Consider the following 15,370-nt stretch of genomic DNA (forward strand, 5'->3'; position numbering starts at 1 on the left):
CGCGCGAGGGGCGGGCGGGCGGGCGCGCGAGGGGCGGGGCCGGGCTGTGGCGGGGAGCGCGGCAGTGGCGGGGGTGCAGTGACCGCGGCCAACTGCCTCGGGGCCGTCATATCCCCGTACCTGCTTTTCCCTCCCCGGTCCGCCTTTCCCTCCCGGGGCCGCCAGTCCCCCGTGCCCGCCCTTCCCTCCGCGGTCCGCCTTTCCCACTGTGCTTGCCTTTCCCTCCCGGTGCCGCTATCTCCACCGTGTGCGCCTTTCCCCTTAGTGCCGACACCCCCTGGTGCCGCTACCCGCCCTGTGTCTGCTTTTGCCCCCCGGTGCCGTCATGCCAGGCCCACCCTGCGGGTCCCTGCTCGACTACAAGACTGCCAAATTCTCGCTGACGCGGAACCGGCGGGTGGGGCTGCTGCACCGGCTGCTGCAGCTGAGCGCACTTGGCTACTTGCTGGGGTAGGGACCCTGCCCTCGGGGGTGGCCGGTCCCTGCTGGGGTGGGGACACACCCCCAGCCCTAGGGCCCGGCCGGGAGTCCCTCAGAGCCCCCCGCCCCTCCGCAGGTGGGTGCTGCTGCTGCGGAAGGGGTACCAGGAGCGCGATGCGGCCCCGCGTGTCGCCATGGTCACCAAGGTGAAGGGGGCGGCGGCCGCCGAGGCCGCGGGCCGGCGGCTCTGGGACGCTGCGGATCTCACCTGGCCCCCGCAGGTACGGCCGGGCTCCGGGCGGGGGCAGGGAGGTCACACATGCGGTCAGTCACCTTGGCAAGGGGATGCCGCGGGTACCACTGGCCTCCCAAAGCCCTGGCAAGGGCATTATTGCCTGTTCCACCCATGGTGTCACAGGGCGTCCCCTTGGGCCCACCCTGGTGTCAAGCGCCCCGTTGATGGCTTCTTCTTGCTTCCCAGGGAGAAAATGTGCTCTTCCTGGTGACCAATTTCATTGCCACAATCCAGCAAGCCCAAGGCACCTGCCCCGAGGTGAGTGAATGGAGCTGTCCCAGCCCGGCCTCACAGGGGTGGTGGATGGAGCTAGTGGTCCTGCTGCTCAGGGGAACCCAGTGGAAAACCAGATAACAGGAAAAAATGGATTTATATTACCACGAAACCCGATTCCCCTCATTCTCACTGCTTCATAGCTCTCCCCAGCTCATCTGCACTTTACTCTGTGACACCCGCATGAGCCAAGGTGTGTATCCACATGCTACCAGAACTGTTTGTGGTGGTCAGGACAGGGGACATGGGGCCTCACCAGGTCTGGATTCCTTGTGTGGTGACATTTTTATGACCATTCCAGGCTTTCTGCTGCCCTTGAACAAGGGGATGCTTTGACACACACTCCATGGATACCTGTGTCATGTTTCCTTGATAACTCCATGCTGCAGGACTAATGTCCATCTTAGTGTCCTGTTTTTAGGAGGAATGGAGCACAAGGTCTAGATGGTTTTCCAGCCAGCCAACACTAAATGGTATATGTTCTCTGGGAGAAATCTTCCCTTTAAGGCTGGAGTCAGGCCAGCTCCTCTGCTGAGCTCTCCCAGGCTGGACCCAGCTCAGCAGATGGGAGCAAATGTCCTTTAAGCTGAGCCACTGCTGGCACATTGTACCCAAGCCAAGCACCAATTGTCCTAATGGTCCCTTCAGCTCCTGCTGTGGCCAAATGCTGCAGAGGAGGAGAAACACTGGGTCTGGGTTGGGGAAAATGACACAAATGATCCATCTTTAAAATGTTGAGAACTCCTAAAGTCCTAACAGTGGGGAAGACAAGTGCTGTAGGGCATTTCGGGTTTCTCACAGGCAGCCGTGGGCACCTCTAGATGCTGGGTTTGCAGTGTGCAAGCCAAGGATACACAGAGCTGAGGATTTCATTCTGTTCCAGAGCTGGGATGTATGTGGGTGCCTGTCCCAGCCTACACCCCATGCTGATCTCTAGGAGTTCCTCATTTCCTGGCACTGGGGCTGTAGATGACATTCATATTTGGAAAACTTTGAATATTTAGCAGTGGCAGCTACTGGCTCTGCAGGGAGTTGGAGCTGTCTTAATATTCTCGATGACCAGAGTATTTGGTGCTGGCGGACAAGTGTGTCTGTGGCCAGAGGCAGCACCAAACATGAGCCGAGCTGTTTCAGCAGCTGTACATGCGCTTAAAACTTTGCATCCTTTTATCCCCTTATGTTCCAGTGTTTGTGTTCCTTTTCAGACTACCTAGTTCCCTTCTTCCCATGCCTTCTCTTCCTCCCCTAAATAACCCATTCCCTGTAAACACCCTGTGCAATCCTGAGATGTTCTCCTGCATCCCATAATGACTCCAGACCCCTAGGTAGAGCCCACCCAGCCCAAAGATGCTACTCCTCAGATCACGTTGGTGGGGTTTACACCTGAATGAGGGGCTGGGGCTGTCCTGGGTCAGCCCGGGGAAGGCCTGGACAGACCCCGACTTCTGACTCCATAACTGGGGATTCCCCACCTGCCTTTGGGCCTCTGTGTCCCCCAGGGCTTGGGGAGGTGGGTTTCTGATGAGCTGCTGACTCCTGTCATGGCCTGGGGGAGGTGTTAGTGGTGTTTCCCCAACTACATAATCTCTCTGTGTTTGAATAAGAGGTTTTTACTGCTCCTGACAATCAGGTAGGTCCAGAGTAAGGGTGAAGCTTTCCCTGTCTCTTGTAAAACTTGTGTTATGCTGGATTTAGGGTCTACTAAGCTCTCCACCAGGGAGTTCATTACGGTACTTTACAAGGTGTTTAATGGGCTCAGTCATTAAGGCCCTTGTGAACCCCTCTGTGCTGATTCCCAGTTCCATCTGAAAGGTCTGAGGTAGCTCCTGAGGCTTCCTCTGCCTCCGAGAAACAGGATGCAAATGCTCTGGAGAGCATGGAGACAGGCAGGAAGGGTTGGCCCTTGGACATGCCTCTCTTCTGACTGGCTAGAGGCTGGTGACTGTTCTTCTCTAGTTGTTTGGGAAGCACTTGGAGAAGCAGGAGCAGCAGTGCAACAATGCGGGGGGGAGTGACAGCATGGCCTCAGGTAGCTGCACAGCATAGTGACCGCGCTTCTCTCTGTCCCTCCCAGAGCCCCTCTGTCCTTGACGGGATGTGCACAGAAGACGCAGATTGTCCCATGGGAAACCCTGTGGTCCATGGCAATGGTACTGGGTGTTTTGCTAAAGAAACAAAATCCTAGAATGGTTTGGGTTAAAAAGGAACTTAAAGCTCATCCTGTTCCACCCCCTGCCATGGGCAGGGACACCTCCCAGTGTCCCAGGCTGCTCCAAGCCCACTCCAGCCTGGCCTTGGACACTGCCAGGGATCATGGGGCAGCCACAGCTGCTCTGGGCACCCTGTGCCAGGGCCTGCCCACCCTCCCAGGGAACAATTCCTTCACAATATCCCATCCATCCCTGCCCTCTGGCACTGGGAAGCCATTCCCTGTGTCCTGTCCCTCCATGCCTTGTCCCAAGTCCCTCTCCAGCTCTCCTGGAGCCCCTCTAGGCATTGGAAGGAGCTCTGAGGTCTCCCTGGAGCCTTCTCCAGGTGGTCAGCCCCAGCTCTCTCAGCCTGTCTTATATTGTCTCGCTTCTAGGGATAAAAACCGGGAAATGTTTGATGTTCAATGCCACCTGTTCCACCTGTGAGATCTATGGCTGGTGCCCTGTGGAGAATGGCACCCTGCCCAGGTAATCACACATGAGGAGACAGCAGGTGTTGGGAGCTTTGGCTCCTTCCGCTCTGTGTTAACCAGGAGCCTGACCACACTCGCCCAAGGGGCAGCCAGGCTCAGGGAGACCTTTGACATTGACCTCCTGGTCAGTTAAACTCAGAGGACTTCACCCAAGAGCATTTCTTGCACCTGTCCATTGTAGCCAAAATCCTGGGTTTGCAGGAGAGACTGCAGAGCTCAGGAAATGGGGCCTTGGCCACTGTGCAAGACTTGACTTCATTGGTTGTTGTTTTCTAGGAAACTTCTTCTGGCCGAGACGGAGAATTTCACTCTTTTTATAAAACATACTGTCCACTTCACCAAATTTAACTTCTCCAAGTAAGTACAGCACTTCCCAGATGGGCTGAGCATGCAGCCTGGTCCAGCCTTGGCATTGAGCCTGTCATGGGGCTGAGGAGCTGAGGCTTGTGGAGCCAGTGGCAGCCAGGGCAGGTGGTGCTGGGGCAGTTAGGGCAGGGGGCAGTTAGGGCAGGGCAGGTGTTGAGGTGAATACAGGTCACTTCAGCTGTGCTGAGTGTACCGCTCTAAGAGCAGTGGGATGGGGACACCTCAGAGAGAGGGACTAATGTCCATCTGCCCATGTAGAGCACTGTGGGGAGCAGGACAAGGCCAGCCATTCCCAAGCTCTCATCTGGGAGTGAAACTAATATTTTTGTCTTTCAGTGTTTGCAAAGTGGTTTCACAGAAGGCAAGTAAAGGGCTGCACTGGCCCCATGGCCCCAGGCACACTGACTGTGCTTCTGTACCATGGCAGGAAACGTGGCATGAACTGTCCCTGCTGTCACCCCTGGAGCACTGACTAGAGCTGGGTGCTGGGAAGAAACAGAGGAGCACAAAGAGGCAGAAGGGAAGGCCATGGCACATGCTGTAGAGGATAACCCCATGTGTGATTCCTCTGGGCTGGTTTTTCTCCACCCTCTCTCCATCTGAGACTTTAGGCGAGGCATTGACTGTCCTCCCACCAATGCAGGAGCACTGGGGGGCCCAATCCAATGAGAGGGTCCCCTTTTCAGTCCTACAGCTGGGCTCTATGACCTCCTACACCCCTGCCCCCCCTCTCTCCTGTCTCAGGTGCAACACTTTACAAACTACTGACCCCAGCTATTTCAAGACCTGCACATATGATCCAATCTTCAACCCCTCCTGCCCTGTGTTCCGTGTCCGTGACATGGTGGAGGCAGCTGGAGAGAACTTTGGAGACCTTGCACTACTGGTACTTGTTTTTTTATATGAGTATGGAAGATGACTCGAAATTCCCCAAGGATGTGAGCAAGAGGCAGAGGACTGACCTGAAATGCTAAGGGAATATGTGATCTGGGAATGTCTGAACAGTTAATAACTCAGCCAATCTGATCCCATGCTTCTGGAATAAAATATGTTTTGCAGGGGGGAAGCATCAGAGTTCTTATCGAGTGGAACTGTGACCTGGACCGTGCTGCTGCCCAGTGCCAGCCACAGTACTCCTTCAGCCTGCAGGACACAAGGTACAATTTCAGGTGAGGATGCTGGGACAGCAGCAACACAGGCCTGTTGGGATCACATGGCAGTTGTTTGAGATTTCAGCTCTGATGGATGCTCTGAAAGGAGCAGGGAGGACAGGAAGTTTGCCTCGGTCAGTTCACAAATTACACTGAGCTGGGTGGGAGTGTGGATCTGCTGGAGGGCAGGAAGCTCTGCAGAGCGATCTGGACAGGCTGGATCCATGGGCCGAGGCCAGTGGTGTGAGGTTCAACAAGGTCAAGTGCCAGGTCCTGTCTTGGGGTCAGAACAATGCTGTGGAATGCTCCAGGCTGGGTCAGGGTGGCTGGAAAGCTGCAGGCAGAAAAGAACCAGAAGGTGAACATGAGCCCTGGTGTGCCCAGATGGGCAAGAGGCCAAGGCCACCTGATTTGTGCCAGCCCTGATGTGGCAGCAGGGCCAGGGCAGTGCCTGTCTCCTGTGCTGGCACCGCTGAGACACCTCCAGTGCTGGGGCAGCTCTGGGACCCTCCTGACAAGAGAGACCTGGAGGGGCTGGAGCGTGTCCAGGGCAGGGAACGGAGCTGGGAAGGGGCTGGAGCCCCAGGAGCGGCTGAGGGAGCTGGGAAAGGGGCTCAGGCTGGAGCAAAGGAGGCTCAGGGGGGCCCTTGTGGCTCTGCACAAGTCCCTGACAGGAGGGGGCAGCCGGGGGGGTCGGGCTCTGCTCGCAGGGAACAGGGACAGGAGGAGAGGGAACGGCCTCAAGTTGCACTAAGGGAGTGTTTAGATTGGATATTAGAGAAAATCTTTTCACTGAAAGGTTTGTCCAACCCTGGTGCAGCTGCCCAGAGTAATGGTGGAGTCCCTATCCCTGAAGGGATTTAAAAGCTGTGTAGATGTGGCACCTGGGGACATGGTTTAGTGCTGGGTTAATTGGTTGGACTTAATGATCTTAGAGGCCTTTTCCAATGATTCTGTAATTCCAAGACAATGGGGAATGGTAACTCAGGGCAGGGCCTGTCAGTACGGGGATGGTGTGGCAGTTCTCACACTTTGTAGCTCTGTTGTGTTTGGAGATGAGCAGGGCATTACCTGCCTGAGGGCAAGGACCTGTGACTGTCCCCACCTGAACTCCCAGTGGAGCTGCGTGCTCCCAGTGACCCAGACTGGGTGCTGAGGGGATGCTGATGCCCTGCTGTTGGTGCCAGTGAGTCATCGCAGCACGTGTATGCCCAGTTCCCAGCCTGGAGGACACCCAGGAACCCACAGGCCCAGCAGTCCTTTGGCACTGGCACCCCCTTCCCTCCCTGCCTGCACAGAGCTGCCTTTCTGAGCCATGCCCAATGTTTCCCACAGAACTGCCTCCTACTACTGGGGCTCTCAGCAGCAGCTCTACCGGAACTTGCTGAAGCTTTATGGGATCCGCTTTGACGTCTCCGTGCACGGCCAGGTACCATGAGCGCCTCAGCCCCAGGGCTGACTCCTCACACCACTGCTCCCACTCTACCCCCGTGGCTTTCTGCTACTGCCACTTCTCCCCACCTGAGTGAGCTCTTGACCTCTTTCCAGAGTTTTCTAAGCAGAGCAGAAGAAAACAGTCTCTCTCATTTGAGGAAAAACCTTTTGGTAACGCCCTAAGGAGAGAGATTTCCCTCACTGAGGGTCTGACATGGGGGCTGTGAAGTGTTCTGTAGGCAAGGTGAGATGGTTTGGGCCTGTGGGCCTCTCTCTCTGAGGGTCTTATGGTGGGAGCACCCTGACAAAGATCAACCTGAATTCTACTGAACTGGGACAATTAATCCCTTCTTGATTAAAAGTAACCTCAGGGGGAAAAGGTGTGGTGTGATCAAGGCTGGACATGCCCTAGCCATGTGCACTGAGAGCTCAGAAACCCCCTGTGTCCTGGACTCATTCCCAGCAGTGTGGGCAGGGGGTAAGGGGGGATTCTGCCCCTCTGCTCTGCTCAGGTGCAGTGCTGCCTCCAGCTCTGGTGTCCCCGACACCAGAAGGATTTGGAGCTGCTGGAGTGAGCCCAGAGGAGGCCACGGAGATGCTCCAGGGGCTGGAGCCCCTCTGCTCTGGAGCCAGGCTGGGAGAGCTGGGGGTGCTCACCTGGAGAGGAGAAGGCTCCAGGGAGAGCTCAGAGCCCCTTCCAGGGCCTAAAGGGGCTCCAGGAGAGCTGGAGAGGGACTGGGGACAAGGCATGGAGGGACAGGACACAGGGAATGGCTTCCCAGTGCCAGAGGGCAGGGATGGATGGGATATTGTGAAGGAATTGTTCCCTGGGAGGGTGGGCAGGCCCTGGCACAGGGTACCCAGAGCAGCTGTGGCTGCCCCATGATCCCTGGCAGTGTCCAAAGCCAGGCTGGAGTGGGCTTGGAGCAGCCTGGGACAGTGGGAGGTGTCCCTGCTCATGAGATGAGCTTTAAGGTCCCTTCCAACCCAAACCGTTCCATGCTTCCATGATTGTTGATGCTACTCTGTGCAGCATCACTCACAAACTCAGTGCTTAGCTTTCCAAAGAGGGAGCCTGTGCTGAGAGCACTTCCCACAGTGAGAGATGTCTACAGCTGGTCTTTTGTGCTCAGTAGTGCCCTTTGCACCTAAAGAAGATGAAGCACAGAGTGCAGGACAGGGTGCACCACTTCTAGGCAGAGAGAGCAGGTCCAGGAGCTGTGGAGCAGGAGAGAACAGCTGGAAGAGAAACCACCAGACTCATTTGTGCAGGGAGGAACACATGACATCGGGATCATGTTTGCTGGGATGTGGTTCCATGGGTGGCAGCTGCAGCAAGAGGGAGGTTCCTGCTGTGCCTGCAGGAGCAGGTGGGTCACAGTAACCTCTGCTGCCTCCAGGTCATCAGGCACCTCAGTCCCTTCTTTGACAGCCAAAGGAGGTTGGAGTCAGCACAGCAGTAGTTCCTACAAGTGAGCATGGGGAAATATCCCTGGATCCTTCTGACTTTGAGCACGCTGCCCCGCAAGGCTCAGCCCATACCCTTCTCACCCCTCTGACCTGCTCTCTTACCCCTCCCCTGTTTCTCACCAGGCTGGGAAGTTCAGCATTGTTCCTACTGCCGTGAGCTTTGGCACCAGCATCGCCTTCTTTGGTGCTGTGAGTACTTCAGATACCCTCTTTTCCTTTGATCTGTGGCTTGGGATTTGCCACTTCTCAGTTGTTTCCCTGCTTGTCTGGGCACAAGGCTTCCTTAGTGCCAGCCAGCACAGAGGGGAGATGGTCTGGCAGGGTGTCAGCTCAGGTTTCCCTGTGACCATTAGTAATGACACCACTGGATCCGGCTCCTGAGTGCTGTCTGGGTCACATCTCATGGAGGTCAGGTTTTTTTGTGGATCCTGGGACAGAGCATCACTGGGGTGCTGCTGGCAGGAGAGAGCAGCTGCTCTCTGCTTCTCCTCCACCTCTGAAGAGACTCAGTGTTCTGTCACTATGCTGGGGCAGCCCCTTATAGAGCCCTCCTGTGGCTCTTCCTTTCTAGCAGAGGAACAGGGAGGTCCCCCACCTGCCCCCCTTTCCTCCCTGACATGTTCGTCCCAGTCCATATGTGACTGTGAGTGTGCTGGAACAGCCCTCCCTGTCCATCCATTGCAGCCTGGGGATCCTGTCTGACCTTCTCTGCAGCTCCTGGGACCAGGCTGGGTCAGAGAGGAGCCAGTGGAGCTGGCTGGAGGCAGGGCTGGCTCACTGCCCCAGCAAATGCCCACAGCTGGCTGCAGGGCTCAGTAGGAGCTAGGATGGAAGGCCAGGCATTCCTGTGGGAAGTTTCATGTCTTCAACTTTTGTTTGTCTCCAGGCTACAATGGTCTGTGACCTGGTTCTGCTCTACCTGGATGCAAAGGCTGACCTTTATTGGAAGGAGAAGTTTGAGGAGGTAAGGATAGGGCCACATGGGAGAGAAGAGGTTTTTGAAGTGAATCATTTTGGATTTAATTATTTTCTGCCCTTTGGTTAAAACTCACTTCCCAAGATCAGGGAAAAACCTGGTGGAGCAGCTCTGAGTCTCCAACTTTTGGGCTTGGTTGCCAGTCTGAACTGAGAGAGGGATCCAGCTGGTGCTGGGAGTCAGGGAATGTTGCACCATGACCTCAGCTGCTGTTAAGACATCAATGGGTCCCCATGGAGACCTTACATGGAAAACTGACCCAGCTCTATGTTTATTCACCCTCTTCCAAATGGAGTCTGTTGGGACTCTGTGCAGAGAGAGGCCAGCTCTTCAGAGCACATCCCATTCTGTGGTTCATTGACAGGTTTATATGCCAAGCATGATTCTATTGTGGGAATTCACTGCCCTGGTGAATCAGGGAGTCACAGGGAAGCCCCTACAGACCAGAAGAGCTGGCAGCCCTGCCTCAGGTCATCTCCAGCTTTGTCTGGCCAAGTCTTTGGAGCCTCTGAGGACTGAGATCCCCCATCTCCTGGTGAACTGTCCCCAGGATGCACCATCCTATGGGGGGGGGGGGGAATATTCCTAATGCCTGATCTCAAATCCAGACTACAGTGGGGGTCCTGGACAGTGAAGCTGGTTGCATGAGACCAAGCAGAGTAGCCCAGGGCTGCCTGGGCTGTCTCCATGTCTCCATGCCTGTTGTATACTGATGTCCCTGTTCATTCTGCAGGCAAAACCCCCTAAAGGTAAGCCTGAGGCCGCAGCTTAGAGACATCAGGAATGCTCCACTGAAAACACCCTTCCCTCCAGAGCCACCTCCAGGTAGATGTGATGGGGGCATGGCTGCAGCCCCGGTGGAGGTGGGCCAGTCCTGGCCCAGGTGGGCACTGCTGCGGTTAGGGTCTGCCTTTGCTGGAGAAGCACAGGCAGCAGCAGCAGTTCTTGGCTCCAGGGCACAAAGACATCCCAGGGGCAGCTCGCAGCACTGACAACCGGTGCTGGAGCAGAGCTGCCCACGGAGGTGCCCCAGAACCAGCTGCAGAGCAGCTGGTCCTGCTTGGCACAAGAGGCTTAAAGCATTTTGCAATTCTCCATGTTCCAATGGCCATGGGCCTTGATTTCCCTTAAAAAACAGGGATGCAATGGAATAAAGCTGTTCTGGAAGCAGGAGGCTCTGCTCTGTCTCTAGTCCTGGAGGGACTGTAAGGTTGTGGAGTGCTGCTCTTGCACCTCGTGCCACCCTGCATGCTTCCAGTTGGGATGGCTTCATGTGGGCCACCTGGATTCTCAGAACCTCCCTGGGAAGCTCAGGAGCTGAGCTTAAGGTTCCAGCCCTGGGCTGGTACTTCCTAGGGGTATGCAGTGGTTCCTGCACCCTGGTTCCTGCCTCTTGCCAGGGCTGATGCTCAGTGAGGACAGGCACAGCCCTGGGGTGAGCCGGAACGTTTCAGTGGGACTGACCCGTCACTCCCACTTTTCCCAGGGTGTGTTGGCTGGTGCAGGGCAGGGATCAGCTGAGCTGTGCCTGCGTGCTGCTCTGGAGGCTCCACAAGGCTCAAAAACAGTGTCTGTGGGTTCAAGCACCCTTTAATGCTCCCAGCCAGGACCAGCTGTGTGGAGTGGAGGGGTCCTGCAGCATCTCCCCATCTCAGCTGCCTGTCCCCCTGTGTCCCCCAGCTCCAGCCGGCCCCTTCCACCCTCCTGGAACTGCCGCAGATAGAACTGTGCCGCCAGCTGCTTGGTCATGGTCCTCAGCGCCAGGAAGGCAGCCACGATCTCGATGAGGAGGAAGGCTAGGAACAAGCTGTGCATGGGCACCTCCAGCGGCAGGTGGATGACCTGGCTATCCGTCAGCAGGAAGAGCAGGAGGGGCAGCTGGATCAGGAAGGAGAGGAGCAGGAACCCAGCCAGCTCGGGCACCTGCAGGAGCAGAACCTGCTGAGATAGGGCAAGGAGGTAGCGGTGGGCTGGGGGGACCCTCCTGTGCTCCTGGAGCTCCCTGCATCAGCCACTGCTGGCCTTGGCACCTGGAGACTGGGGATGTCCCTGCCACACACAGCTGTGGCCAGATGCTGTCAAATCCCCCCAGTGCTGAAGGGTTACATGGGAGGGATACAACAGGAGGGCAAGTGGGTCCCCTTCATTCCCTCTCTCCAGATCCTGCCTGCACCCACAATTCTCTTCTAGGACAGCTCCAGGCAGAACTCCAGAGGAAGGACAGTGATGGGCACTTGGGTCCCAAGTGAGGGGACATCCAGCTCCCCCAGCTGGGCTGATCCTCACTGAGCACAGGGGGCTTCATGGCCAGGGCAGGCAGTGCTTACCTTCTCCTGGAGGTTCCCCAGGTAGCCCAGGTAGAGGCGGGAGCCCTCAGCCAGTGAGAGGATGAGGAAGGCTGTGACCAGCAGGAGCTGGTAGTGCCAAGGCAGCAGGTGGTACTGTAATGGGGGCACAGCCTTGTCCCAGTCCAGCTGCCCAGTTTCCCCTCTCCCTGTGTACCATTCCCTGCTCTCCATGCCCAGCTCCCTGTGCCCTCCTCCCCATACCCAGCTGCCCATGCTCTGCCAGCTCTCAGCATGCTGGTGCCCAGCTCTGCCTACTCTTCCCCCCTGGTTTAACTGTTCCTGCCTGGAAAGTTCATGATTTCCATCTCTGGCAGACAGAGATGAGCAATCTTGTCTCATGGGGGTCAGGGCATTTTGGGGATCCATTAGTTCTCAAGAGGCTCCTCTGTCCCCTGCCTACTTTGTCCCCCACCCAAGCCCAGGGAGACTTGGCAGGAGCAGCTCCCCCCACTGCCATGTGCCCCATAGGATGGTACCTTCAGGTGCAGCATAATCCCCTCAGCCAGGCACCAGACCGGGAAGTAGTAGACGTTGAAGTAGAGCATCACCTGGAGGGGCAGGCTGGACAGCACCTCATGAGCTAGGCAGGATGGGCAGGGATGGGCAGGCTGCTCACCAGCTCCGGGGTCCCCCTGCCCAGAGGGACCCCCCCTCATAGCTTGTGGAGGGGAGCAACAGCCCCTGGGTCCCACAAACAGCTGATTGCAGCAAATGTTATTTTTGCTCCCCTCCTTGGTGGGTGGGTTCAGGGACCCTTTGGGTGCTCCTGGCTCAGAGGCACCCAGGTGCTTTGGTGATGTGCTGAGCAGGGTCACAGTGATGGACAGCCCCTGTCCCCAAGCCCCCTCTGCAGAGCCCCTCTGCCCATACCTGGCTGATAGGTGTGGGCAGTGCCGCTATCCCATGTCTTGTTGTTGATGAAGAGGGAGCCACTGAAGGCCACCAGGCCCCGGCGCAGGCTGGGGGGCAGCGGGGTGGGCACAGCCATGGATGGCAGCCGAGCCCTGCTCGCCCCAGCCCAGCTTAGCTGGGATTAGCCAGAAGGGAATCAATGGGATGACAGGCCAGGCTAATGCGCAGGGCCACACGGCCATTGGCTCCCTGGGGACAGGGTTGCTGAGCTGGAAAGGGGATCTGAGGAAGGAGAATTCCCACCTTGGAACACGAAGCCTGTGCAGGAATCACAAGGAGGAATTGCAAGGAAGTCAAAAGTCACAGAGTATCTCCCCTCTGCAGCATCTTTAGGGGGTGACAGCAGGTTATACCTGTCACTGTGACTTGCAGCAACTGCACCCTCTCCCAGCCAGGCTCTATCGACACAAATACGGCTCAAAGACCCCTGACAGATGGGGATGCCTCATGAGAGGATGGTGCTTTTCATCTGAAATGCTTCTTCAAGGCCTCCAGGCTCATGGAGCGTTTACCCATCACTGTGAGTTCCCCAAGCCCCATCCAGGCTCAGGAGTGCTGGGGAGGGCAGTGAGGTATGATGTGTGAGGGGGTGGTTGAGCCGGAGGTGAATGACAGGAAAAGGGGATGATCCTTCAGGAACTTCAAGTTTAAAATCACAGAATTATTAAGGTGGAAAAACCCTCTAAGATCATCAGGTAAAATCATTAACTCAGCACTGCTAGGGCCACCACTAAACCATGTCCCCAGGTGCCACATCTACACATTTCTTGAACACCTGCAGGGATAGGGACTCCACCACTGCCCTGGGCAGCTTGTGTAAGAGCTGGACAAACCTTTCCATGAAGAAATATTCCCTAATATCCAACCTGCCCCTCCCCAGCCCAGCCTGAGGCCGTTCCCTCTCCTCCTGTCCCTGTTCCCTGCGAGCAGAGCCCGACCCCCCCGGCTGCCCCCTCCTGTCAGGGACTTGTGCAGAGCCACAAGGTCCCCCCTGAGCCTCCTTTGCTCCAGCCTGAGCCCCTTTCCCAGCTCCCTCAGCCGCTCCTGGGGCTCCAGCCCCTTCCCAGCTCTGTTCCCTTCCCTGGACACACTATGTAAGTGTCAGTCTTACACTGACACTGTTGAGTAGAACAGATCTGGTCTCACCTCATGATCTTCAGCCTCTAACTCACCCCATAAGGTGCATCAGAGAAGCTGCCTCAAATAGTGGGAGCAGGTGCTATAAATGGGATCCTTAAGGGCCAGGAATTGTCAAGGAACACAAGAAACCAAAGAAAGAGATGATTCTTTACCTTGATAAAGCTAAAATGAAATTGCAGAGCTCATTGCCATATGCTTCCAAACCCTGAAAGCAGGGTTAGACTACCACCTGACTGGCTGAAGTTGTAGGATCACAGAATCACAGAGTGGTTTGGGTTGGAACAGACCTTAAAACTCATTCCGCCCCCTGCCATGGGCAGGGACACCTTCCACTAGCCCAGGCTGCTCCAAGCCCCGTCCAACCTGGCCTTGGACACTGCCAGGGATCCAGGGGCAGCCACAGCTGCTCTGAGCACCCTGTGCCAGGGCCTCCCCACCCTCCCAGGGAACAATTTCTTCACTATATCCCATCTTCTTCCCAATGTCCTAACCTGCCGTTGTCCTGTCCCTCCATCCCTTGTCCCAAGTGCCTCTCCGGCTCTGCTGGAGCCCCTTTAGGCCCTGGAAGGGGCTCTGAGCTCTCCCTGGAGCCTTCTCTCCAGGTGAACACCCCCAGCTCTCCCAGCCTGGCTCCAGAGCAGATGGGCTCCAGCCCTCGGAGCATCTCCGTGGCCTCCTCTGGACTTGCTCCAGCAGCTCCAGGTGCTTCCTGTGCTGGGACCCTGGAGCTAGGTGCAGTTCTCCAAGTGGGGTCTCACCTGAGTGGGGCAGAGGCAAAGCCCCAGCTGTCCCCCAGGTCCTGCCAGCACACAGGCGAGACATGGGCAGGGTGACAGGCACAGCCCAGAATCTGAGGAGCAGGAGCTGGTGGAGAGCTCAGGATCTGGGGGCATCAAGTCTGCAAGGTGAGCAACCAAGATGATAACTGGGCAGTCTGGTGAAGATAACTGAGATGGGGCACTGCAGCCGGGGGTCACTGCATGTGCCACAGCGGGGCTCTCATGCCTCATGGGAACAGGCAGTTTCTTAAGTAGAGATGGAAACTTTCTCTCCTGGCATGAGAGGTTGCAAGATGTGCTTGGAGAGGTGACAGAGAACACAACCCAGCCTTGCCCATGTGCCTGGACAGACTCACCACCAAGAAGCATTTGCCAAGGCACTGGATGAGGGGTCCCAGGTTTAACACCACCCCACACCTGTGCAGAGGACCAATACCCATCTGAGCCAGCAGCCCCACCCCATGACCTGGCACATGTCCCAAGGAAAGCTACAGTCGTGACTGGAATTTCTTGTGTCACAGATGATATTACCAGCCCTGGTTGAAACAATTCCTCTGTAAAAAGCAGGGAATGGGACTTGTTACCCCCACTGCAGCTGTAAACTGGGGCAGGAAGTCCTTCCTTGGCCCCTGAATGGTCTTCAGCCCTGTGCACATGGGGGTGATACCCATTTTATGCAGCTCATGCCCAGTACTGGATGAGGCAGCATCAGAGGCAAAGGAGGTCAAAAAGCATCTTCCTGAAAAACAAAGCACTCTGCTAGTGTGTCCCCAGTGTAGCCAAGTTGTGCTGGGGGAGCTGCCAGTCTCACCCAGCATGGAGTCAGAGAGCTTGGGGAAAACACAGAGCTCCAGGGAATATCACCTTGTGGTGCCCCAGAGTCCCCTGGCACTCCAGCTGGGTCTCCTGGGGAGCTGCCAAAGCCGAGTCCAACTATCTCACCAGCAGGACATGGGATAAAAAGCCAGATCTTTGTGGGTCGTGGGCAGAGCTGAGGCAGCACCTGGGCAGCTGCCTCCACCTGGGTAGTGCCCATGGCCCCAGGCCACTCTGGAAGAGCCCTGTCTGGGGCTCTGTGTTGGGGTTTTAGTTTAGTCTTAGTTTTTTTTCCTGTTAAAGGAAT

The 15,370-nt window shown here is 56.6% G+C and overlaps 3 protein-coding genes across 12 annotated transcripts in view; 1 reads left to right on the forward strand and 2 right to left on the reverse strand.

Annotated features, from left to right (window-relative positions):
* The first annotated feature begins 33 nt into the window (after positions 1-33).
* The window catches only part of P2RX6 (purinergic receptor P2X 6), a 25,618-nt gene continuing 10,281 nt past the window's right edge, over positions 34-15,370 (forward strand). For 2 of the 6 annotated variants that reach the window (XM_042024026.1, XM_042023999.1), the window contains exons 1-11: positions 36-450; positions 557-701; positions 902-973; positions 3,063-3,138; positions 3,573-3,666; positions 3,948-4,028; positions 4,782-4,923; positions 5,097-5,206; positions 6,524-6,617; positions 8,216-8,281; positions 8,979-9,056. In XM_042024026.1, coding sequence (XP_041879960.1) covers positions 326-450; positions 557-701; positions 902-973; positions 3,063-3,138; positions 3,573-3,666; positions 3,948-4,028; positions 4,782-4,923; positions 5,097-5,206; positions 6,524-6,617; positions 8,216-8,281; positions 8,979-9,056 — 1,083 coding nt within the window. In that variant the 5' untranslated portion in view covers positions 36-325. Of the gene's footprint in view, positions 451-556; positions 702-901; positions 974-3,062; positions 3,139-3,572; positions 3,667-3,947; positions 4,029-4,781; positions 4,924-5,096; positions 5,207-6,523; positions 6,618-8,215; positions 8,282-8,978; positions 9,057-9,432; positions 10,242-15,370 lie in introns of those variants that run through there. The other 4 variants (XM_042023993.1, XM_042023990.1, XM_042024006.1 and 1 more) reach the window with 4 other exon arrangements.
* Positions 4,919-15,370, reverse strand: part of AIFM3 (apoptosis inducing factor mitochondria associated 3) — a 65,732-nt gene continuing 55,280 nt past the window's right edge. For all 4 annotated transcript variants that reach the window (XM_042023951.1, XM_042023908.1, XM_042023970.1 and 1 more), the window contains one exon: positions 4,919-5,522. In XM_042023951.1, the coding sequence (XP_041879885.1) occupies positions 5,336-5,522 (187 nt within the window). In that variant the 3' untranslated portion in view covers positions 4,919-5,335. The remainder of the gene's footprint in view (positions 5,523-15,370) is intronic.
* LOC121662650 (transmembrane protein 17B-like) lies at positions 10,342-13,047 on the reverse strand. Of its 2 annotated transcripts, XM_042024042.1 has the most exons (4): positions 12,287-13,047; positions 11,893-11,996; positions 11,396-11,509; positions 10,342-10,991 (listed from the first exon to the last, which is right to left on the reverse strand). In XM_042024042.1, the coding sequence occupies exons 1-4, from the start codon at positions 12,402-12,404 to the stop codon at positions 10,659-10,661; spliced, it is 669 nt and encodes a 222-aa protein (XP_041879976.1). In that variant the 5' UTR covers positions 12,405-13,047; the 3' UTR covers positions 10,342-10,658. The 2 variants fall into 2 exon arrangements, with proteins under 2 accessions (XP_041879976.1, XP_041879970.1); XM_042024036.1 differs by lacking the exon at positions 11,396-11,509.

Source organism: Corvus kubaryi, unplaced genomic scaffold (genome assembly GCF_017639235.1).
Source record: "Corvus kubaryi isolate FWS band 111438036 unplaced genomic scaffold, C.kubaryi_AGA036_p1.0 127, whole genome shotgun sequence".
Classification (NCBI taxonomy): Eukaryota; Metazoa; Chordata; class Aves; order Passeriformes; family Corvidae; genus Corvus; species Corvus kubaryi.